The sequence below is a fragment of the Engystomops pustulosus genome, unplaced genomic scaffold (assembly GCF_040894005.1).
Source record: "Engystomops pustulosus unplaced genomic scaffold, aEngPut4.maternal MAT_SCAFFOLD_114, whole genome shotgun sequence".
Taxonomy (NCBI): Eukaryota; Metazoa; Chordata; class Amphibia; order Anura; family Leptodactylidae; genus Engystomops; species Engystomops pustulosus.
Genome location: NW_027284995.1, coordinates 84,307 through 109,072, shown reverse-complemented (window position 1 = coordinate 109,072; position 24,766 = coordinate 84,307). Strand labels below are relative to the sequence as shown.

General features: G+C 49.6%; 1 protein-coding gene across 1 annotated transcript in view; it reads left to right on the top strand.

Moving 5' to 3' along the window:
* The window catches only part of MDGA1 (MAM domain containing glycosylphosphatidylinositol anchor 1), a gene marked incomplete at its 3' end in the record, with an annotated part of 232,098 nt that overhangs the window by 168,328 nt on the left and 39,004 nt on the right, over positions 1–24,766 (top strand). The window contains exons 7-9 of the mRNA XM_072131647.1: positions 9,978–10,247; positions 17,937–18,266; positions 20,132–20,425. Of these exons, the coding sequence (XP_071987748.1) occupies positions 9,978–10,247; positions 17,937–18,266; positions 20,132–20,425 (894 nt within the window). The remainder of the gene's footprint in view (positions 1–9,977; positions 10,248–17,936; positions 18,267–20,131; positions 20,426–24,766) is intronic.

Sequence of the window (24,766 nt, the reverse complement as noted above, 5' to 3'; positions counted from 1 at the left end):
ATGTGTATGTATGAATGATTCTGAGTGTGAGTATGAGGTGTGTAGGTATGAATGATTCTGAGTGTGAAGTTTGTAGTTATGAATGATTCTGAGCGTGAGTATGAGGTGTGTATGTATGAATGATTCTGAGCGTGAGTATGAGGTGTGTAGGTATGAATGATTCTGAGTGTGAAGTGTGTAGTTATGTATGATTCTGAGTGTGAGTATGGGGTGTGTAGTTATGAATGATTCTGAGTATGAGGTGTGTAAGTATGAATGATTCTGAGTGTGAGTATGAGGTGTGTATGTATGAATGATTCTGAGCGTGAGTATGAGGTGTGTAGGTATGAATGATTCTGAGTGTGAAGTGTGTAGTTATGTATGATTCTGAGTGTGAGTATGGGGTGTGTAGTTATGAATGATTCTGAGTGTGAAGTTTGTAGTTATGAATGATTCTGAGCGTGAGTATGAGGTGTGTATGTATGAATGATTCTGAGCGTGAGTATGAGGTGTGTAGGTATGAATGATTCTGAGTGTGAAGTGTGTAGTTATGTATGATTCTGAGTGTGAGTATGGGGTGTGTAGTTATGAATGATTCTGAGTATGAGGTGTGTAAGTATGAATGATTCTGAGTGTGAGTATGAGGTGTGTATGTATGAATGATTCTGAGTGTGAGTATGAGGTGTGTAAGTATGAATGATTCTGAGCGTGAGTATGAGGTGTGTATGTATGAATGATTCTGAGTGTGAGTATGAGGTGTGTAAGTATGAATGATTCTGAGTGTGAGTATGAGGTGTGTAAGTATGAATGATTCTGAGTGTGAGTATGAGGTGTGTAGGTATGAATGATTCTGAGTATGAGGTGTGTAGGTATGAATGATTTTGAGTGTGAGTATGAGGTGTGTAGGTATGAATGATTCTGAGTGTGAAGTTTGTAGTTATGAATGATTCTGAGCGTGAGTATGAGGTGTGTAGGTATGAATGATTCTGAGCGTGAGTATGAGGTGTGTAGGTATGAATGATTCTGAGTGTGAGTATGAGGTGTGTAAGTATGAATGATTCTGAGCGTGAGTATGAGGTGTGTAGGTATGAATGATTCTGAGTGTGAGTATGAGGTGTGTAGTTATGTATGATTCTGAGCGTGAGTGTGAAGTGTGTAGTTATGTATGATTCTGAGTGTGAGTATGAGGTGTGTAGGTATGAATGATTCTGAGCGTGAGTATGAGGTGTGTAGGTATGAATGATTCTGAGTATGAGGTGTGTAAGTATGAATGATTCTGAGTGTGAGTATGAGGTGTGTAGGTATGAATGATTCTGAGTGTGAGGTGTGTAGTTATGTATGATTCTGAGCGTGAGTATGAGGTGTGTATGTATGAATGATTCTGAGTGTGAGTATGAGGTGTGTAAGTATGAATGATTCTGAGTGTGAGTATGAGGTGTGTAAGTATGAATGATTCTGAGTGTGAGTATGAGGTGTGTAGGTATGAATGATTCTGAGTATGAGGTGTGTAGGTATGAATGATTTTGAGTGTGAGTATGAGGTGTGTAGGTATGAATGATTCTGAGTATGAGGTGTGTAGGTATGAATGATTCTGAGCGTGAGTATGAGGTGTGTAGGTATGAATGATTCTGAGTGTGAGTATGAGTTGTGTATGTATGAATGATTCTGAGCGTGAGTATGAGGTGTGTAAGTATGAATGATTCTGAGTGTGAGTATGAGGTGTGTAGGTATGAATGATTCTGAGTATGAGGTGTGTAGGTATGAATGAGTGTGGATACACGTGTCAGCATGGCATGAAGCCTCTAGATATAGTTTTGCTGCTTAGTCTTATTGCTGCTTCCAGAATTTCTTGTTGGACTGACAAGAAATGAGTGTCTTGCGTCGGTCTTGCTGCCTGCAGTGCGGGGGAGGGGGAGGGGGCGGGGCTATTGATGTGATATTTGTATTTCCTGGGATATTGTGTAAACAATTGTTACATTTTATAACAAGATTCCGCAGGATTCAGTGTTCCATTGTTTCCTGATATCCCTGATAAGTGATGTATTACAGGCAGTCAGTGTGAGGACCCGCTGCAGAGCCATCTATGATCAGGCAGAGCGGCATCAGCCCAATCATTAAGGCAGTGGACTGGGAATCGTCAGGACCTTCTTTCTTTCTTAAGGAGTTTGTAATATAGGGAAAATATGGATTTTAATCAGTTTATCTGTTTGTAGATTTGTTTGTTAGATCCTTAGTGCAATCCTCTCCATGAGGGTCCTATATATTATACAGTATAATGTACAACATTTCTAGACAAGGTGGGGCCCTGGGCAAAACTAAAAGTGGGGCCCCAAAATTAAACAATTTTGTGACCAGTCACAGTCAGTAAGAGGCTCCCTTTGTATGGTAAAACAATCTGTAATATGGGAGAATTTTATGGGAGATAGATAGAGATTGATGGGCAGCACAGTGGCTCAGTGGCTAGCACTACAGTCTTGCAGCGCTGGTCAACATCTGCAAAGAGTTTGTATGTTCTCTCTGTGTTTGTGTGGGTTTCCCCCTGGTCCTCCAGTTTCCTCCCATACTGGTAGGTAGAATAGATTGTGAGCCCCATGGGGACAGGGACTAATCTGGCAAGAACAGAGGGGTCTGGAGGGGAGGAGGACAGAGGGGTCTGCGGTAGGAGGGGGAGGACAGAGGAGTCTGGAGGAGGACAGAGGGGTCTGGAGGAGGAGGAGAACAGAGGAGTCTGCGGGAGGAGGACAGAGGAGTCTGCGGGAGGAGGGGGAGGAGGACAGAGGAGTCTGGAGGAGGAGGACAGAGGGGTCTGGAGGAGGAGGAGAACAGAGGAGTCTGGAGGGGAGGAGGACAGAGGGGTCTGCGGGAGGAGGGGGAGGAGGACAGAGGAGTCTGGAGGAGGACAGAGGGGTCTGGAGGAGGACAGAGGGGTCTGGAGGAGGACAGAGGGGTCTGGAGGAGGAGGAGGACAGTGGAGTCTGGAGGAGGAGGAGGAGGACAGTGGAGTCTGGAGGAGGAGGAAGACATAGGATTTTGGAGGAGGAGGAAGACATAGGAGTCTGGAGGAGGAGGACAGAGGAGTCTGGAGGAGGAGGAGGACAGAGGAGTCTGGAGGAGGAGGAGGACAGAGGAGTCTGGAGGAGGAGGAGGACAGAGGAGTCTGGAGGAGGAGGAGGACAGAGGAGTCTGGAGGAGGAGGAGGACATAGGAGTCTGGAGGAGGAGGAGGACATAGGAGTCTGGAGGAGGAGGAGGACATAGAAGTCTGGAGGAGGAGGAGGAGGACATAGAAGTCTGGAGGAGGAGGGCAGAGGAGTCTGGAGGAGGAGGAGGACAGAGGAGTCTGGAGGAGGAGGAGGACATAGGAGTCTGGAGGAGGAGGAGGACATAGGAGTCTGGAGGAGGAGGAGGAGGACATAGAAGTCTGGAGGAGGAGGAGGAGGACATAGAAGTCTGGAGGAGGAGGAGGACAGAGGGGTCTGGAGGAGGAGGAGGAGGACAGAGGAGTCTGGAGGGATGTTTGGATTGTCCGTGTATTTGCATTGCTCCGGGCACATGGATAAGGCCGGGGCTATTGATCGCAGTGTGTTGCCCCCCGGGACCCCGCGGTGCGGAGGAGGAGAAGTTATCCGGACACATTGGAGCAGGGATCGGCGTCTCAATCAATCCCCCCCCCCCCCCCTCCCGGAGGATGAAGCTGAGGGATGTGTGAGAAGTGGGAATGTAATGAGGAGGTTTATTACCCGGACCCCATTAATCTGTCACTTGTACTTAGCGGCAAAAACGCTGCGACTAAAGAAAACGCGCGACCGCTGACAGAGGCCATTACTCAGCGCTGGCGGCTACTGACACCGGGGGTGGGGGATCAGAACCAGAAACCCAAAAGCTACACTGCGACCCGAACCTGGTACTGGCACCGGGGGTGGGGGATCAGAACCAGAAACCCGAAGCCTGGCACACTGCAACCCGAACCTGGTACTGGCACCGGGGGTGGGGGATCAGAACCAGAATCTGACATAATACCGCAACACTGAACCCAAAACCTACACTGCAACCGAGACTGTGACCTAGGACCCGCACACCTGCGATGTCTCCCCTGTAGATGATCTGTAGTACCGCAATACTATGACCCAGACTGTGACCCGTGGGTGGAGCTGGAGGATTGCTTGCATGGAAAGGGTTAATGTAGTGATTGGCGACACCTGCCCCGGTGCAGAGGTCCCTGGGTCTCTCCATCTCCTGTATAATGATCCAACCACATGCACAGCACCGAGCCCAGAGCACAGGGGGGCGCTCCATGGACCCTCACCCGCTCTGCAAACACCATGCATTCATCTTTTCACTGAAGCATCTAGGAGACCCCCGGGGGTCCACACCACCATCTCTACACCCGGAGGAGAGACAGGACCCCAAGCCTCATCGTAATATTATCACCCCCGGAAGGGGGCAGTATTATAGTAGTTATATTCCTGTACATAGGGGGCAGTATTATAGTAGTTATATTCCTGTACATAGGGGGCAGTATTATAGTAGTTATATTCCTGTACATAGAGGGCAGTATTATAGTAGTTATATTCTTGTACATAGGGGGCAGTATTATAGTAGTTATATTCCTGTACATAGGGGGCAGTATTATAGTAGTTATATTCTTGTACATAGGGGGCAGTATTATAGTAGTTATATTCCTGTACATAGGGGGCAGTATTATAGTAGTTATATTCCTGTACATAGGGGGCAGTATTATAGTAGTTATATTCCTGTACATAGGGGGTAGTATTATAGTAGTTATATTCCTGTACATAGGGGGCAGTATTATAGTAGTTATATTCCTGTACATAGGGGGCAGTATTATAGTAGTTATATTCCTGTACATAGGGGGCAGTATTATAGTAGTTATATTCCTGTACATAGGGGGCAGTATTATAGTAGTTATATTCCTGTACATAGGGGGCAGTATTATAGTAGTTATATTCCTGTACATAGGGGGTAGTATTATAGTAGTTATATTCCTGTACATAGGGGGCAGTATTATAGTAGTTACATTCCTGTACATAGGGGGCAGTATTATAGTAGTTATATTCTTGTACATAGGGGGCAGTATTATAGTAGTTATATTCCTGTACATAGGGGGCAGTATTATAGTAGTTATATTCTTGTACATAGGGGGCAGTATTATAGTAGTTATATTCCTGTACATAGGGGGCAGTATTATAGTAGTTATATTCCTGTACATAGGGGGAAGTATTATAGTAGTTATATTCCTGTACATAGGGGGCAGTATTATAGTAGTTATATTCTTGTACATAGGGGGCAGTATTATAGTAGTTATATTCCTGTACATAGGGGGCAGTATTATAGTAGTTATATTCCTGTACATAGGGGCTGTATTATAGTAGTTATATTCCTGTACATAGGGGGCAGTATTATAGTAGTTATATTCTTGTACATAGGGGGCAGTATTATAGTAGTTATATTCCTGTACATACGAGGCAGTATTATAGTAGTTATATTCCTGTACATAGGGGGCAGTATTATAGTAGTTATATTCCTGTACATAGGGGGCAGTATTATAGTAGTTATATCTTGTACATAGGGGGCAGTATTATAGTAGTTATATCCCTGTACATAGGGGGCAGTATTATAGTAGTTATATTCCTGTACATAGGGGGCAGTATTATAGTAGTTATATTCCTGTACATAGGGGGCAGTATTATAGTAGTTATATTCCTGTACATAGGGGGCAGTATTATAGTAGTTATATTCCTGTACATAGGGGGCCGTATTATAGTAGTTATATTCCTGTACATAGGGGGCAGTATTATAGTAGTTATATTCCTGTACATAGGGGCAGTATTATAGTAGTTATATTCCTGTACATAGGGGGCAGTATTATAGTAGTTATATTCTTGTACATAGGGGGCAGTATTATAGTAGTTATATTCTTGTACATAGAGAGCAGTATTATAGTAGTTATATTCCTGTACATAGGGGGCAGTATTATAGTAGTTATATTCCTGTACATAGGGGGCAGTATTATAGTAGTTATATTCCTGTACATAGGGGGCAGTATTATAGTAGTTATATTCTTGTACATAGGGGGCAGTATTATAGTAGTTATATTCTTGTACATAGGGGGCAGGATTATAGTAGTTATATTCCTGTACATAGGGGGCAGTATTATAGTAGTTATATTCCTGTACATAGGGGGCAGTATTATAGTAGTTATATTCCTGTACATAGGGGGCAGTATTGTAGTAGTTATATTCTTGTACATAGGGGGCAGTATTATAGTAGTTATATTCCTGTACATAGGGGGCAGTATTATAGTAGTTATATTCCTGTACATAGGGGGCAGTATTATAGTAGTTATATTCTTGTACATAGGGGGCAGTATTATAGTAGTTATATTCTTGTACATAGGGGGCAGTATTATAGTAGTTATATTCCTGTACATAGGAGGCAGTATTATAGTAGTTATATTCCTGTACATAGGGGGCAGTATTATAGTAGTTATATTCCTGTACATAGGGGGAAGTATTATAGTAGTTATATTCCTGTACATAGGGGGCAGTATTATAGTAGTTATATTCTTGTACATAGGGGGCAGTATTATAGTAGTTATATTCCTGTACATAGGGGGCAGTATTATAGTAGTTATATTCCTGTACATAGGGGGCAGTATTATAGTAGTTATATTCTTGTACATAGGGGGCAGTATTATAGTAGTTATATTCCTGTACATACGAGGCAGTATTATAGTAGTTATATTCCTGTACATAGGAGGCAGTATTATAGTAGTTATATTCCTGTACATAGGGGCAGTATTATAGTAGTTATATTCTTGTACATAGGGGGCAGTATTATAGTAGTTATATTCCTGTACATAGGAGGCAGTATTATAGTAGTTATATTCCTGTACATAGGGGCAGTATTATAGTAGTTATATCCCTGTACATAGGGGGCAGTATTATAGTAGTTATATTCTTGTACATAGGGGGCAGTATTATAGTAGTTATATTCCTGTACATAGGAGGCAGTATTATAGTAGTTATATTCCTGTACATAGGGGCAGTATTATAGTAGTTATATCCCTGTACATAGGGGGCAGTATTATAGTAGTTATATTCCTGTACATAGGGGACAGTATTATAGTAGTTATATTCCTGTACATAGGGGGCAGTATTATAGTAGTTATATTCTTGTACATAGGGGGCAGTATTATAGTAGTTATATTCTTGTACATAGGGGGCAGTATTATAGTAGTTATATTCCTGTACATAGGGGACAGTATTATAGTAGTTATATTCCTGTACATAGGGGCAGTATTATAGTAGTTATATTCTTGTACATAGGGGGCAGTATTATAGTAGTTATATTCTTGTACATAGAGGGCAGTATAATAGTAGTTATATTCCTGTACATAGGGTGCTGTATTATAGTAGTTATATTCCTGTACATAGGAGCAGTATTATAGTAGTTATATTCTTGTACATAGGGGGCAGTATTATAGCAGTTATATTCCTGTACATAGGGGACAGTATTATAGTAGGTATATTCTTGTACATAGGGGGCAGTATTATAGTAGTTATATTCCTGTACATAGGAGGCAGTATTATAGTAGTTATATTCCTGTACATAGGGGACAGTATTATAGTAGGTATATTCTTGTACATAGGGGGCAGTATTATAGTAGTTATATTATTGTACATAGGGGGCAGTATTATAGTAGTTATATTCCTGTACATAGGGGGCAGTATTATAGTAGTTATATTCCTGTACATAGGGGGCAGTATTATAGTAGTTATATTCCTGTACATAGGGGCAGTATTATAGTAGTTATATTCCTGTACATAGGGGGCAGTATTATAGTAGTTATATTCTTGTACATAGGAGGCAGTATTATAGTAGTTATATTCTTGTACATAGGGGGCAGTATTATAGTAGTTATATTCCTGTACATAGGGGACAGTATTATAGTAGTTATATTCCTGTACATAGGGGGCAGTATTATAGTAGTTATATTCCTGTACATAGGGGGCAGTATTATAGTAGTTATATTCCTGTACATAGGGGGCAGTATTATAGTAGTTATATTCCTGTACATAGGGGGCAGTATTATAGTAGTTATATTCCTGTACATAGGGGGCAGTATTATAGTAGTTATATTCCTGTACATAGGGGGCAGTATTATAGTAGTTATATTCCTGTACATAGGGGGCAGTATTATAGTAGTTATATTCCTGTACATAGGGGGCAGTATTATAGTAGTTATATTCCTGTACATAGGGGGGCAGTATTATAGTAGTTATATTCTTGTACATAGGGGGCAGTATTATAGTAGTTATATTCCTGTACATAGGGGGCAGTATTATAGTAGTTATATTCCTGTACATAGGGGGCAGTATTATAGTAGTTATATCCCTGTACACAGGGGGCAGTATTATTATAGTGATATTCGCCTGCCTCTCCTTTCCTGTGATGACCATTAGAGGGAATTATAATGGAAGGAGTCTCAGTAATCCTGAGTGATGCGCTGTTGGGACCTTTGGTACTATTTGCGGTATTATACCCCCTTCCTTGTCGTTGTCGTTGCTGCGGTTCTTTCTCTCTTTGCTTTCGGCTTTTCTCGCTGGCATTTATTTTCTGGCTGATCTGTATATTCTGGCGCCGCACTAAACCTTTATAATGCAGGAGATAATCTCTGCGTCTCCTCTTCCCAAATCCCTGCTAATGCGCGACATGATCCCGGCCTTAGAGGCAGCAGACTGGCATTGAGCCGCAGCTTGTGCCACCGCTTGGGAAATATCCTGGATCACAAGGTCCCGGCATATAAAGGGGTTTTCTGAGCTTGTTGTCCTCCTATTATCCTCCATGTCAGACTAGTGCAGTCCATCAGCCCACAGACCAGCAGACAGCGCCATTCACTGTGTAGTGGCTGAATGGGGTTACTGCAGCTGAGCTTCACATCTATAGGAGCTGCTGTTACCTGGTGTGGCCACTACAGAGGGAGTGGCGCTGCCTGCAGATGATCTGTGCAGGGACCCATTCAGTCACAGATCCTTTAATCTAAGGTTCACGACTCCGATCCGTAGCCGGACACAATGTAACAATTATCTCTGTATTACAGTATCCGCATTTATTACCAAAATATTGTGAATTCAGATTCACCTAGAACAGTACAAGTGATGTCATCGTCTGAGGAGATGGTGACTGCAGCTTTGGGTGTGACTAGAGTAAAAGAAAAGAAAAAAATAAGTAAATCCATTAGTTTCATCTATCAGATCATAACCATAGTCTCATCTTTTAACGTGTTACTTACAGTGAGTGACATCACTGGGTCGGGGTATGACATCATGGGGTCAGTATATGACATCATGGGGTCAGTATATGACATCACGGGGACAGTATATGACATCACGGCGTCAGTATATGACATCAAAGGGTCTGATATGACATCATGGGTCAGTATATGACATCACGGGGTCTGGATATGACATCATGGGTCAGTATATGACATCACGGGGTCTGGATATGACATCATGGGTCAGTATATGACATCACGGGGTCTGGATATGACATCACGGGGTCTGGATATGACATCACGGGGTCTGGATATGACATCACGGGGTCTGGATACGACATCATGGGTCAGTATATGACATCACGGGGTCTGGATATGACATCACGGGGTCAGTGTATGACATCACAGGGTCAGGATATGACATCACGGGGTCTGGATATGACATCATGGGTCAGTATATGACATCACGGGGTCAGTATATGACATCACAGGGTCTGGATATGACATCACGGGGTCTGGATATGACATCACGGGGTCTGGATATGACATCACGGGGTCAGGATATGACATCACGGCGTCAGTATATGACATCACGGGGTCTGGGTATGACATCATGGGGCTGCCTGTGCACATATGACCCTTCCTGCAGGAGGACAGGTCATTGTCTCGGTCTTCTCATCCTTCTCTCTTTCTCCCGGCAGCTCCTCCCGCCCTGAAGATGTCGGTGAATGAGACGTTAGTGGTGAACCCTGGAGATAACGTCACCATGCAGTGCTCCCTCACCGGAGGAGACCCCCCACCCAGAGCCGTCTGGTCTCACTCCCCCAATCCCATGCCCCGCAACAGCATCAGCAAAGGGGGAAACCTGACCATATGGAGGATCCGAACAGAGGACTCCGGATACTATAACTGCACCGCCCTCAACAACGTGGGGAACCCCGCAAAGAGGACGGTCAACCTCCTCGTGAGAAGTAAGTAATGTACCGGAGCAGTAACCTTATATGTGTGATGGCACCGCTGCTCTCTAGTGATGGATAGGCTGTATTCTCAGTGATGGATAGGCTGTATTCTCAGTGATGGCGCCGCTGCTCTCTAGTGAGGGATAGGCTGTATTCTCAGTGATGGCACCGCTGCTCTCTAGTGATGGATAGGCTGTATTCTCAGTGATGGCACCGCTGCTCTCTAGTGATGGATAGGCTGTATTCTCAGTGATGGCACCGCCGCTCTCTAGTGATGGATAGGCTGTATTCTCAGTGATGTCACCGCTGCTCTCTAGTGATGGATAGGCTGTATTCTCAGTGATGGCACCGCTGCTCTCTAGTGAAGGATAGGCTGTATTCTCAGTGATGGCACCGCTACTCTCTAGTGATGGATAGGCTGTATTCTCAGTGATGGCACCGCTGCTCTCTAGTGATGGATAGGCTGTATTCTCAGTGATGGCACCGCTGCTCTCTAGTGATGGATAGGCTGTATTCTCAGTGATGGATAGGCTGTATTCTCAGTGATGGCACCGCCGCTCTCTAGTGATGGATAGGCTGTATTCTCAGTGATGGCACCGCTGCTCTCTAGTGATGGATAGGCTGTATTCTCAGTGATGGCGCCGCTGCTCTCTAGTGATGGATAGGCTGTATTCTCAGTGATGGCGCCGCTGCTCTCTAGTGATGGATAGGCTGTATTCTCAGTGATGGCACCGCTGCTCTCTAGTGATGGATAGGCTGTATTCTCAGTGATGGCACCGCTGCTCTCTAGTGATGGATAGGCTGTATTCTCAGTGATGGCGCCGCTGCTCTCTAGTGATGGATAGGCTGTATTCTCAGTGATGACGCCGTTGCTCTCTAGTGATGGATAGGCTGTATTCTCAGTGATGGCACCGCTGCTCTCTAGTGATGGATAGGCTGTATTCTCAGTGATGGCGCCGCTGCTCTCTAGTGATGGATAGGCTGTATTCTCAGTGATGACGCCGTTGCTCTCTAGTGATGGATAGGCTGTATTCTCAGTGATGGATAGGCTGTATTCTCAGTGATGGATAGGCTGTATTCTCAGTGATGGTTAGGCTGTATTCTCAGTGATGGCACAGCTGCTCTCTAGTGATGGATAGGTTGTATTCTCAGTGATGGCACCGCTGCTCTCTAGTGATGGATAGGCTGTATTCTCAGTGATGACACCGCTGCTCTCTAGTGATGGATAGGCTATATTCTCAGTGATGGCACCGCTGCTCTCTAGTGATGGATAGGCTGTATTCTCAGTGATGGCGCCGCTGCTCTCTAGTGATGGATAGGCTGTATTCTCAGTGATGGCGCCGCTGCTCTCTAGTGATGGATAGGCTGTATTCTCAGTGATGGCACCGCTGCTCTCTAGTGATGGATAGGCTGTATTCTCAGTGATGGCACCGCTGCTCTCTAGTGATGGATAGGCTGTATTCTCAGTGATGGCGCCGCTGCTCTCTAGTGATGGATAGGCTGTATTCTCAGTGATGACGCCGTTGCTCTCTAGTGATGGATAGGCTGTATTCTCAGTGATGGCACCGCTGCTCTCTAGTGATGGATAGGCTGTATTCTCAGTGATGACACCGCTGCTCTCTAGTGATGGATAGGCTGTATTCTCAGTGATGGCGCCGCTGCTCTCTAGTGATGGATAGGCTGTATTCTCAGTGATGGCGCCGCTGCTCTCTAGTGATGGATAGGCTGTATTCTCAGTGATGACACCGCTGCTCTCTAGTGATGGATAGGCTGTATTCTCAGTGATGGCACCACTGCTCTCTAGTGATGGATAGGCTGTATTCTCAGTGATGGCACCGCTGCTCTCTGGTGATGGATAGGCTGTATTCTCAGTGATGTCACCGCTGCTCTCTAGTGATGGATAGGCTGTATTCTCAGTGATGGCACCGCTGCTCTCTAGTGATGGATAGGCTGTATTCTCAGTGATGGCACCGCTGCTCTCTAGTGAGGGATAGGCTGTATTCTCAGTGATATCACCGCTGCTCTCTAGTGATGGATAGGCTGTATTCTCAGTGATGGCACCGCTGCTCTCTAGTGATGAATAGGCTGTATTCTCAGTGATGGCGCCGCTGCTCTCTAGTGATGGATAGGCTGTATTCTCAGTGATGACGCCGCTGCTCTCTAGTGATGGATAGGCTGTATTCTCAGTGATGGCACCGCTGCTCTCTAGTGATGGATAGGCTGTATTCTCAGTGATGGATAGGCTGTATTCTCAGTGATGGCACCGCTGCTCTCTATTGATGGATAGGCTGTATTCTCAGTGATGGCGCCGCTGCTCTCTAGTGATGGATAGGCTGTATTCTCAGTGATGGCACCGCTGCTCTCTAGTGATGGATAGGCTGTATTCTCAGTGATGGCACCGCTGCTCTCTAGTGAGGGATAGGCTGTATTCTCAGTGATATCACCGCTGCTCTCTAGTGATGGATAGGCTGTATTCTCAGTGATGGCACCGCTGCTCTCTAGTGATGAATAGGCTGTATTCTCAGTGATGGCGCCGCTGCTCTCTAGTGATGGATAGGCTGTATTCTCAGTGATGACACCGCTGCTCTCTAGTGATGGATAGGCTGTATTCTCAGTGATGGCACCACTGCTCTCTAGTGATGGATAGGCTGTATTCTCAGTGATGGCGCCGCTGCTCTCTAGTGATGGATAGGCTGTATTCTCAGTGATGGCACCGCTGCTCTCTGGTGATGGATAGGCTGTATTCTCAGTGATGTCACCGCTGCTCTCTAGTGATGGATAGGCTGTATTCTCAGTGATGGCACCGCTGCTCTCTAGTGATGGATAGGCTGTATTCTCAGTGATGGCACCGCTGCTCTCTAGTGAGGGATAGGCTGTATTCTCAGTGATATCACCGCTGCTCTCTAGTGATGGATAGGCTGTATTCTCAGTGATGGCACCGCTGCTCTCTAGTGATGGATAGGCTGTATTCTCAGTGATGGCACCGCTGCTCTCTAGTGATGAATAGGCTGTATTCTCAGTGATGGCGCCGCTGCTCTCTAGTGATGGATAGGCTGTATTCTCAGTGATGACGCCGCTGCTCTCTAGTGATGGATAGGCTGTATTCTCAGTGATGGCACCGCTGCTCTCTAGTGATGGATAGGCTGTATTCTCAGTGATGGATAGGCTGTATTCTCAGTGATGGCACCGCTGCTCTCTATTGATGGATAGGCTGTATTCTCAGTGATGGCGCCGCTGCTCTCTAGTGATGGATAGGCTGTATTCTCAGTGATGGCACCGCTGCTCTCTGGTGATGGATAGGCTGTATTCTCAGTGATGTCACCGCTGCTCTCTAGTGATGGATAGGCTGTATTCTCAGTGATGGCACCGCTGCTCTCTAGTGATGGATAGGCTGTATTCTCAGTGATGGCACCGCTGCTCTCTAGTGAGGGATAGGCTGTATTCTCAGTGATATCACCGCTGCTCTCTAGTGATGGATAGGCTGTATTCTCAGTGATGGCACCGCTGCTCTCTAGTGATGAATAGGCTGTATTCTCAGTGATGGCGCCGCTGCTCTCTAGTGATGGATAGGCTGTATTCTCAGTGATGACGCCGCTGCTCTCTAGTGATGGATAGGCTGTATTCTCAGTGATGGCACCGCTGCTCTCTAGTGATGGATAGGCTGTATTCTCAGTGATGGCGCCGCTGCTCTCTAGTGATGGATAGGCTGTATTCTCAGTGATGGCACCGCTGCTCTCTAGTGATGGATAGGCTGTATTCTCAGTGATGGCACCGCTGCTCTCTAGTGATGGATAGGCTGTATTCTCAGTGATGGCACCGCTGCTCTCTAGTGATGGATAGGCTGTATTCTCAGTGATGGCACCGCTGCTCTCTAGTGATGGATAGGCTGTATTCTCAGTGATGGCACCGCTGCTCTCTAGTGATGGATAGGCTGTATTCTCAGTGATGGCACCGCTGCTCTCTAGTGATGGATAGGCTGTATTCTCAGTGATGGCACCGCTGCTCTCTAGTGATGGATAGGCTGTATTCTCAGTGATGGCACCGCTGCTCTCTAGTGATGGATAGGCTGTATTCTCAGTGATGGCACCACTGCTCTCTAGTGATGGATAGGCTGTATTCTCAGTGATGAGACCGCTGCTCTCTAGTGATGGATAGGCTGTATTCTCAGTGATGGCACCGCTGCTCTCTAGTGATGGATAGGCTGTATTCTCAGTGATGGCGCCGCTGCTCTCTAGTGATGGATAGGCTGTATTCTCAGTGATGGCACCGCTGCTCTCTAGTGATGGATAGGCTGTATTCTCAGTGATGGCACCGCTGCTCTCTAGTGATGGATAGGCTGTATTCTCAGTGATAGGCTGTATTCTCAGTGATGGCACCGCTGCTCTCTAGTGATGGATAGGCTGTATTCTCAGTGATGACACCGCTGCTCTCTAGTGATGGATAGGCTGTATTCTCAGTGATGGCACCGCTGCTCTCTAGTGATGGATAGGCTGTATTCTCAGTGATGGCGCCGCTGCTCTCTAGTGATGGATAGGCGCGGGGATGGTCCTGTTTACATTGTATATAGTCCTGGGGAGCGGGGATGGTCCTGTATACATTGTATATAGTCCCTGGGAGGGAGAATGGTCCTGTATACATTGTATATAGTCCCTGGGAGGGGGGATGGTCCTGTATACATTGTATATAGTCCCTGGGAGGGGGGAAAGTCCTGTATACATTGTATATAGTCCTGGGGAGGGGGGATGGTCCTGTATACATTGTATATAGTCCTGGGGAGGGGGGATGGTCCTGTGTACATTGTATATAGTCCTGGGGAGGGGGGATGGTCCTGTATACATTATATATAGTCCTGGGGAGGGGGGATGGTCCTGTATACATTGTATATAGTCCTGGGGAGGGGGGATGGTCCTGTATACATTGTATATAGTCCTGGGGAGCGGGGATGGTCCTGTATACATTGTATATAGTCCTGGGGAGCGGGGATGGTCCTGTATACATTGTATATAGTCCTGGGGAGCGGGGATGGTCCTGTATACATTGTATATAGTCCTGGGGAGGGGGGATGGTCCTGTATACATTGTATATAGTCCTGGGGAGGGGGGATGGTCCTGTATACATTGTATATAGTCCTGGGGAGCGGGGATGGTCCTGTATACATTATATATAGTCCTGGGGAGCGGGGATGGTCCTGTATACATTATATATAGTCCTGGGGAGCGGGGATGGTCCTGTATACATTGTATATAGTCCTGGGGAGCGGGGATGGTCCTGTATACATTGTATATAGTCCTGGGGAGCGGGGATGGTCCTGTATACATTGTATATAGTCCTGGGGAGCGGGGATGGTCCTGTATACATTGTATATAGTCCTGGGGAGCGGGGATGGTCCTGTATACATTGTATATAGTCCTGGGGAGGGGGGGATGGTCCTGTATACATTGTATATAGTCCTGGGGCGCGGCAGTGGTCCTGTATACATTGTATATAGTCCTGGGGAGCGGGGATGGTCCTGTATACATTGTATATAGTCCTGGGGCGCGGGGATGGTCCTGTATACATTGTATATAGTCCTGGGGATGGTCCTGTATACATTGTATATAGTCCTGGGGATGGTCCTGTATACATTGTATATAGTCCTGGGGCGCGGGGATGGTCCTGTATACATTGTATATAGTCCTTTGGCGCGGGGATGGTCCTGTATACATTGTATATAGTCCTGGGGCGCAGGGATGGTCCTGTATACATTGTATATAGTCCTGGGGCGCGGGGATGGTCCTGTATACATTGTATATAGTCCTGGGGCGCGGGGATGGTCCTGTATACATTGTATATAGTCCTGGGGCGCAGGGATGGTCCTGTATACATTGTATATAGTCCTGGGGCGCGGCGATGGTCCTGTATACATTGTATATAGTCCCTGGGAGGGAGGATGGTCCTGTATACATTGTATATAGTCCTGGGGCGCAGGGATGGTCCTGTATACATTGTATATAGTCCTGGGGCGCGGGGATGGTCCTGTATACATTGTATATAGTCCTGGGGCGCAGGGATGGTCCTGTATACATTGTATATAGTCCTGGGGCGCGGGGATGGTCCTGTATACATTGTATATAGTCCCTGGGGCGCGGGGATGGTCCTGTATACATTGTATATAGTCCTGGGGAGCGGGGATGGTCCTGTATACATTGTATATAGTCCTGGGGAGCGGGGATGGTCCTGTATACATTGTATATAGTCCAGGGGCGCGGGATGGTCCTGTATACATTGTATATAGTCCTGGGGATGGTCCTGTATACATTGTATATAGTCCTGGGGAGTGGGGATGGTCCTGTATACATTGTATATAGTCCTGGGGCGCGGGGATGGTCCTGTATACATTGTATATAGTCCTGGGGAGCGGGGATGGTCCTGTATACATTGTATATAGTCCTGGGGCGCGGGGATGGTCCTGTATACATTGTATATAGTCCCTGGGAGGGGGGATGGTCCTGTATACATTGTATATAGTCCCTGGGAGGGGGGATGGTCCTGTATACATTGTATATAGTCCCTGGGGCGCGGGGATGGTCCTGTATACTTTGTTTATAGTCCTGGGGAGCGGGGATGGTCCTGTATACATTGTATATAGTCCTAGGGCGCGGGGATGGTCCTGTATACATTGTATATAGTCCTGGGGCGCGGGGATGGTCCTGTATACTTTGTTTATAGTCCTGGGGAGCGGGGATGGTCCTGTATACATTGTATATAGTCCCTGGGGCGCGGGGATGGTCCTGTATACATTGTATATAGTCCTGGGGCGCGGGGATGGTCCTGTATACATTGTATATAGTCCTGGGGAGCGGGGATGGTCCTGTATACACTGTATATAGTCCTGGGGCGCGGGGATGGTCCTGTATACATTGTATATAGTCCTGGGACGCGGGGATGGTCCTGTATACATTGTATATAGTCCTGGGGCGCGGGGATGGTCCTGTATACATTGTATATAGTCCTGGGGAGTGGGGATGGTCCTGTATACATTGTATATAGTCCTGGGGAGTGGGGATGGTCCTGTATACATTGTATATAGTCCTGGGGCGCGGGGATGGTCCTGTATACATTGTATATAGTCCTGGGGCGCGGGGATGGTCCTGTATACATTGTATATAGTCCTGGGGAGCGGGGATGGTCCTGTATACATTGTATATAGTCCTGGGGCCCGGGGATGGTCCTGTATACATTGTATATAGTCCTGGGGCGCGGGGATGGTCCTGTATACATTGTATATAGTCCTGGGGCGCGGGGATGGTCCTGTATACATTGTATATAGTCCTGGGGAGCGGGGATGGTCCTGTATACATTGTATATAGTCCTGGGGCGCGGGGATGGTCCTGTATACATTGTATATAGTCCTGGGGATGGTCCTGTATACATTGTATATAGTCCTGGGGCGCGGGGATGGTCCTGTATACATTGTATATAGTCCTGGGGCGCGGGGATGGTCCTGTATACATTGTATATAGTCCTGGGGCGCGGGGATGGTCCTGTATACATTGTATATAGTCCTGGGGAGCGGGGATGGTCCTGTATACATTGTATATAGTCCTGGGGCGCGGGGATGGTCCTGTATACATTGTATATAGTCCTGGGGAGCGGGGATGGTCCTGTATACATTGTATATAGTCCTGGGGCGCAGGGTGACGATGGCTTCTGTCTCCGCAGCGATGAAGAACCTGACGTATCAGATCACTCCGGACGTTATTAAGGAGAGTGAGAGCATCCAGCTGGGCCAAGACCTGAAGCTTTCGTGCCACGTGGACGCGGTGCCCCAGGACAAGGTCCAGTACACCTGGTACAAGAACCAGAAGGTCATCAAGCCCTCGGACCGCATCCTGATCAGCAAGAACGACCCCGAGCTGCCCCCGGTCACCAGCAGCCTGGAGATCATCGAGCTGAGGTTTAGTGACTATGGAACCTACATGTGCGAGGCCTCGCTGCCCAACCTGCCCCTCATCGTGAACACCAGCGAGATCAACATCTCTGCAGAGACAGGTACGCTCCAGTCACAGCCAGAGCTGCGTCACGCTGCGGTCACACCCAGAGCTGCGTCACGCTCCAGTCACACCCAGAGCTGCGTCACGCTCCAGTCACACCCAGAGCTGCATCACGCTCCAGTCACACCCAGAGCTGCATCACGCTCCAGTCACACCCAGAGCTGCGTCACACTCCAGTCACACCCAGAGCTGCGTCACGCTGCGGTCACACCCAGAGCTGCATCACGCTCCGGTCACACCCAGAGCTGCGTCACGCTCCAGTCACCCCCAGAGCTGCATCACGCTCCGGTCACACCCAGAGCTGCATCACGCTCCGGTCACCCCCAGAGCTGCATCACGCTCCGGTCACCCCCAGAGCTGCATCACGCTCCAGTCACCCCCAGAGCTGCATCACGCTCCAGTCACAGCCAGAGCTGCATCACCCTCCAGTCACACCCAGAGCTGCATCACGCTCCAGTCACACCCAGAGCTGCGCCACGCTCCGGTCACACCCAGAGCTGCGTCACCCTCCAGTCACCCCCAGAGCTGCATCACCCTCCAGTCACACCCAGAGCTGCATCACCCTCCAGTCACACCCAGAGCTGCGTCACGCTCCGGTCACACCCAGAGCTGCGTCACGCTCCGGTCACACCCAGAGCTGCATCATCCTCCGGTCACACCCAGAGCCGCGTCACGCTCCAGTCACACCCAGAGCCGCATCACGCTGCGGTCACACCCAGAGCTGCGTCACGCTGCGGTCACACCCAGAGCTGCGTCACGCTGCGGTCACACCCAGAGCTGCGTCACGCTGCGGTCACACCCAGAGCTGCATCACGCTGCGGTCACACCCAGAGCTGCGTCACGCTGCGGTCACACCCAGAGCTGCGTCACGCTGCGGTCACACCCAGAGCTGCGTCACGCTGCGGTCACACCCAGAGCTGCGTCACGCTGCGGTCACACCCAGAGCTGCGTCACGCAGTGTATATGGGGGGCGTGGCAGTGTATATGGGGGGCGTGGCAGTGTATATGGGGGGCGTGGCAGTGTATATGGGGGCGTGGCAGCGTATATGGGGGGCGTGACAGCGTATATGGGGGCGTGGCAGCGTATATGGGGGCGTGGCAGCGTATATGGGGGCGTGGCAGCGTATATTGGGGCGTGGCAGCGTATATGGGGGGCGTGGCAGTGTATATTGGGGCGTGGCAGCGTATATTGGGGCGTGGCAGCGTATATGGGGGGCGTGGCAGCGTATATGGGGGGCGTGGCAGCGTATATTGGGGCGTGGCAGCGTATATTGGGGCGTGGCAGCGTATATTGGGGCGTGGCAGCGTATATTGGGGCGTGGCAGCGTATATTGGGGCGTGGCAGCGTATATGGGGGGCGTGGCAGCGTATATGGGGGAGCGTAGCAGTGTATATTGGGGCGTGGCAGCGTATATGGGGGGCGTGGCAGTGTATATTGGGGCGTGGCAGCGTATATTGGGGCGTGGCAGCGTATATGGGGGGCGTGGCAGCGTATATGGGGGGCGTGGCAGCGTATATGGGGGGCGTGGCAGCGTATATTGGGGCGTGGCAGCGTATATTGGGGCGTGGCAGCATATATTGGGGCGTGGCAGCGTATATGGGGGGCGTGGCAGCGTATATGGGGGGCGTAGCAGTGTATATTGGGGCGTGGCAGCGTATATTGGGGCGTGGCAGCGTATATGGGGGGCGTGGCAGCGTATATGGGGGGCGTGGCAGTGCATATTGGGGCGTGGCAGCGTATATTGGGGCGTGGCAGTGTATATGGGGGGCGTGGCAGTGTATATGGGGGGCGTGGCAGTGTATATGGGGGCCCTCTGTGGTTATTGTAATGGGGGACATCTGATTCTCTCTGTTCCCCCCCAGTGCCCCCCTCCATCAGTGTACCCCGGGGGCAGCAGGTCATCACCGTCCGGGAGGGCTCCACCGCCGAGCTGCAGTGTGAGGTGCGAGGGAAACCACTGCCCCCCGTTCTGTGGACGCGAATGGAGAAGGAAACGACGTTCCCCAACGGAGAAGTGTCACTGGAGACCCCGGACGGGAAACTGCGGATCCACAACGTCTCCCGAGAGATGAGCGGATGGTACAAGTGTCAGACGGCCCGATACAACGGCTTCAACATCCGACCCCGGGAAGGACTAGTGCAGCTCAGCGTGCAGTGTAAGTACACAGAGGGGCATGCTGGGAGCCGGGGAGACCGCCACCGCTTGTATCTAATGTAAAAAGCTCATGGCTTCTTAGCTATAGCGCCACTCCTGGTCATGTAGGGTATTGCAGTACTGGACACAGCCTATGTCATGGGGGGCATGCTGGGAGCCCGGGGAGACCGCCACCGCCACCGCTTGTATCTAATGTACAAAGCTCATGGCATTACAGGGAGTAGCAGGGCTTCTTAGCTATAGCGCCACTCCTGGTCATGTAGGGTATTGCAGTACTGGACACCGCTTATGTCATGGGGGCATGTTCTAGGTTCCTGGACAATCCCTTTAATAGAGACTTCTCTTCATTGTACTTATACACTGGTGAGAGGCAGGACCCGGACATAAGGACGTCAGAAGTGACAGGACATAGAGGGAGACATGGAGGATCGCGGCCCCTCCGGACGCCTGGAGACGTAAATCCCACTATCGCTCCGTCACCCCCTGGACACGTGTGGATAACAGGACACATCCCATCGGCCCCCATCACCCGCCCCCAGTGGTAACAACAGAGGATGAGCCCCGATCACTGACCCCGGAGACCTGACCTATCCCATCGGACCCCATCACCCGCCCCCAGTGGTAACAACAGAGGATGAGCCCCGATCACTGACCCCGGAGACCTGACCTATCCCATCGGACCCCATCACCCGCCCCCAGTGGTAACAACAGAGGATGAGCCCCGATCACTGACCCCGGAGACCTGACCTATCCCATCGGACCCCATCACCCGCCCCCAGTGGTAACAACAGAGGATGAGCCCCGATCACTGACCCCGGAGACCTGACCTATCCCATCGGACCCCATCACCCGCCCCCAGTGGTAACAACAGAGGATGAGCCCCAATCACTGACCCCGGAGACCTGACCTATCCCATCGGACCCCATCACCCGCCCCCAGTGGTAACAACAGAGGATGAGCCCCAATCACTGACCCCGGAGACCTGACCTATCCCATCGGACCCCATCACCCGCCCCCAGTGGTAACAACAGAGGATGAGCCCCGATCACTGACCCCGGAGACCTGACCTATCCCATCGGACCCCATCACCCGCCCCCAGTGGTAACAACAGAGGATGAGCCCCGATCACTGACCCCGGAGACCTGAGATAGAAGGAAGAAGAAAATAATCAAAAGACAAAAAATACAAATAATAAGAGAAATAGAATTAACCAGAAATAATAATGATACAACTGACTGAGAGAAAATCCCGGATTATAATAATCATTTAGTAACAAATAATAGAAATGTCAGCGCCGCGGCCTGTGCTGGCGCCATAGGGAGACACTCTATAGGGGTTCCGCCTCCTCCTTGTGGGCGTGTCCTGCACTCGCCCCTCTGATGTCACACGTTCCGTTAAGCGCAGATGTGATGGGAATTTCTCCTTGTAGTTCCGGAGGCGCAGGTCTCGCCCCTCTGATGTCACACGTTCCGTTAAGCGCAGATGTGATGTGGATTTCTCCTTGTAGTTCCGGAGGCGCAGGTCTCGCCCCTCTGATGTCACACGTTCCGTTAAGCGCCGATGTGATGTGAGTTTCTCCTTGTAGTTCCGGAGGCGCAGGTCTCGCCCCTCTGATGTCACACGTTCCGTTAAGCGCAGATGTGATGTGAGTTTCTCCTTGTAGTTCCGGAGGCGCAGGTCTCGCCCCTCTGATGTCACGCGTTCCGTGTTTGTTCCGTTAAGCGCAGATGTGATGTGAATTCCTCCTTGTAGTTCCGGAGGCGCAGGTCTCGCCCCTCTGATGTCACACGTTCCGTTAAGCGCAGATGTGATGTGAGTTTCTCCTTGTAGTTCCGGAGGCGCAGGTCTCGCCCCTCTGATGTCACGCGTTCCGTGTTTGGTCCGTTAAGCGCAGATGTGATGGGAGTTTCTCCTTGTAGTTCCGGAGGCGCAGGTCTCGCCCCTCTGATGTCACGCGTTCCGTGTTTGGTCCGTTAAGCGCAGATGTGATGTGAGTTTCTCCTTGTAGTTCCGGAGGCGCAGGTCTCGCCCCTCTGATGTCACACGTTCCGTGTTTGTTCCGTTAAGCGCAGATGTGATGGGAATTTCTCCTTGTAGTTCCGGAGGCGCAGGTCTCGCCCCTCTGATGTCACGCGTTCCGTTAAGCGCAGATGTGATGGGAATTTCTCCTTGTAGTTCCGGAGGCGCAGGTCTCGCCCCTCTGATGTCACACGTTCCGTTAAGCGCAGATGTGATGGGAATTTCTCTTTGTAGCTCCGGAGGCGCAGGTCTCGCCCCTCTGATGTCACACGTTCCGTGTTTGTTCCGTTAAGCGCAGATGTGATGTGAATTTCTCCTTGTAGTTCCGGAGGCGCAGGTCTCGCCCCTCTGATGTCACGCGTTCCGTTAAGCGCAGATGTGATGTGAGTTTCTCCTTGTAGTTCCGGAGGCGCAGGTCTCGCCCCTCTGATGTCACGCGTTCCGTTAAGCGCAGATGTGATGTGAGTTTCTCCTTGTAGTTCCGGAGGCGCAGGTCTCGCCCCTCTGATGTCACGCGTTCCGTTAAGCGCAGATGTGATGTGAGTTTCTCCTTGTAGTTCCGGAGGCGCAGGTCTCGCCCCTCTGATGTCACACGTTCCGTTAAGCGCAGATGTGATGGGAATTTCTCCTTGTAGCTCCGGAGGCGCCGGTCTCGCCCCTCTGATGTCACACGTTCCGTTAAGCGCAGATGTGATGGGAATTTCTCCTTGTAGTTCCGGAGGCGCAGGTCTCGCCCCTCTGATGTCACACGTTCCGTGTTTGTTCCGTTAAGCGCAGATGTGATGGGAATTTCTCCTTGTAGCTCCGGAGGCGCAGGTCTCGCCCCTCTGATGTCACACGTTCCGTTAAGCGCAGATGTGATGGGAATTTCTCCTTGTAGTTCCGGAGGCGCAGGTCTCGCCCCTCTGATGTCACACGTTCCGTTAAGCGCAGATGTGATGTGAATTTCTCCTTGTAGTTCCGGAGGCGCAGGTCTCGCCCCTCTGATGTCACACGTTCCGTTAAGCGCAGATGTGATGTGAATTTCTCCTTGTAGTTCCGGAGGCGCAGGTCTCGCCCCTCTGATGTCACACGTTCCGTTAAGCGCAGATGTGATGTGAATTTCTCCTTGTAGTTCCGGAGGCGCAGGTCTCGCCCCTCTGATGTCACGCGTTCCGTTAAGCGCAGATGTGATGTGGATTTCTCCTTGTAGTTCCGGAGGCGCAGGTCTCGCCCCTCTGATGTCACGCGTTCCGTTAAGCGCAGATGTGATGTGAGTTTCTCCTTGTAGTTCCGGAGGCGCAGGTCTCGCCCCTCTGATGTCACACGTTCCGTGTTTGTTCCGTTAAGCGCAGATGTGATGGGAATTTCTCCTTGTAGCTCCGGAGGCGCAGGTCTCGCCCCTCTGATGTCACACGTTCCGTTAAGCGCAGATGTGATGGGAATTTCTCCTTGTAGTTCCGGAGGCGCAGGTCTCGCCCCTCTGATGTCACACGTTCCGTTAAGCGCCGATGTGATGTGAGTTTCTCCTTGTAGTTCCGGAGGCGCAGGTCTCGCCCCTCTGATGTCACACGTTCCGTTAAGCGCAGATGTGATGTGGATTTCTCCTTGTAGTTCCGGAGGCGCAGGTCTCGCCCCTCTGATGTCACACGTTCCGTTAAGCGCAGATGTGATGGGAATTTCTCCTTGTAGTTCCGGAGGCGCAGGTCTCGCCCCTCTGATGTCACACGTTCCGTTAAGCGCAGATGTGATGTGGATTTCTCCTTGTAGTTCCGGAGGCGCAGGTCTCGCCCCTCTGATGTCACACGTTCCGTTAAGCGCCGATGTGATGTGAGTTTCTCCTTGTAGTTCCGGAGGCGCAGGTCTCGCCCCTCTGATGTCACACGTTCCGTTAAGCGCAGATGTGATGTGAATTTCTCCTTGTAGCTCCGGAGGCGCAGGTCTCGCCCCTCTGATGTCACACGTTCCGTGTTTGTTCCGTTAAGCGCAGATGTGATGTGAATTTCTCCTTGTAGTTCCGGAGGCGCAGGTCTCGCCCCTCTGATGTCACACGTTCCGTTAAGCGCAGATGTGATGTGAATTTCTCCTTGTAGTTCCGGAGGCGCAGGTCTCGCCCCTCTGATGTCACACGTTCCGTGTTTGGTCCGTTAAGCGCAGATGTGATGGGAATTTCTCCTTGTAGTTCCGGAGGCGCAGGTCTCGCCCCTCTGATGTCACACGTTCCGTTAAGCGCAGATGTGATGGGAATTCCTCCTTGTAGTTCCGGAGGCGCAGGTCTCGCCCCTCTGATGTCACACGTTCCGTGTTTGTTCCGTTAAGCGCAGATGTGATGTGAATTCCTCCT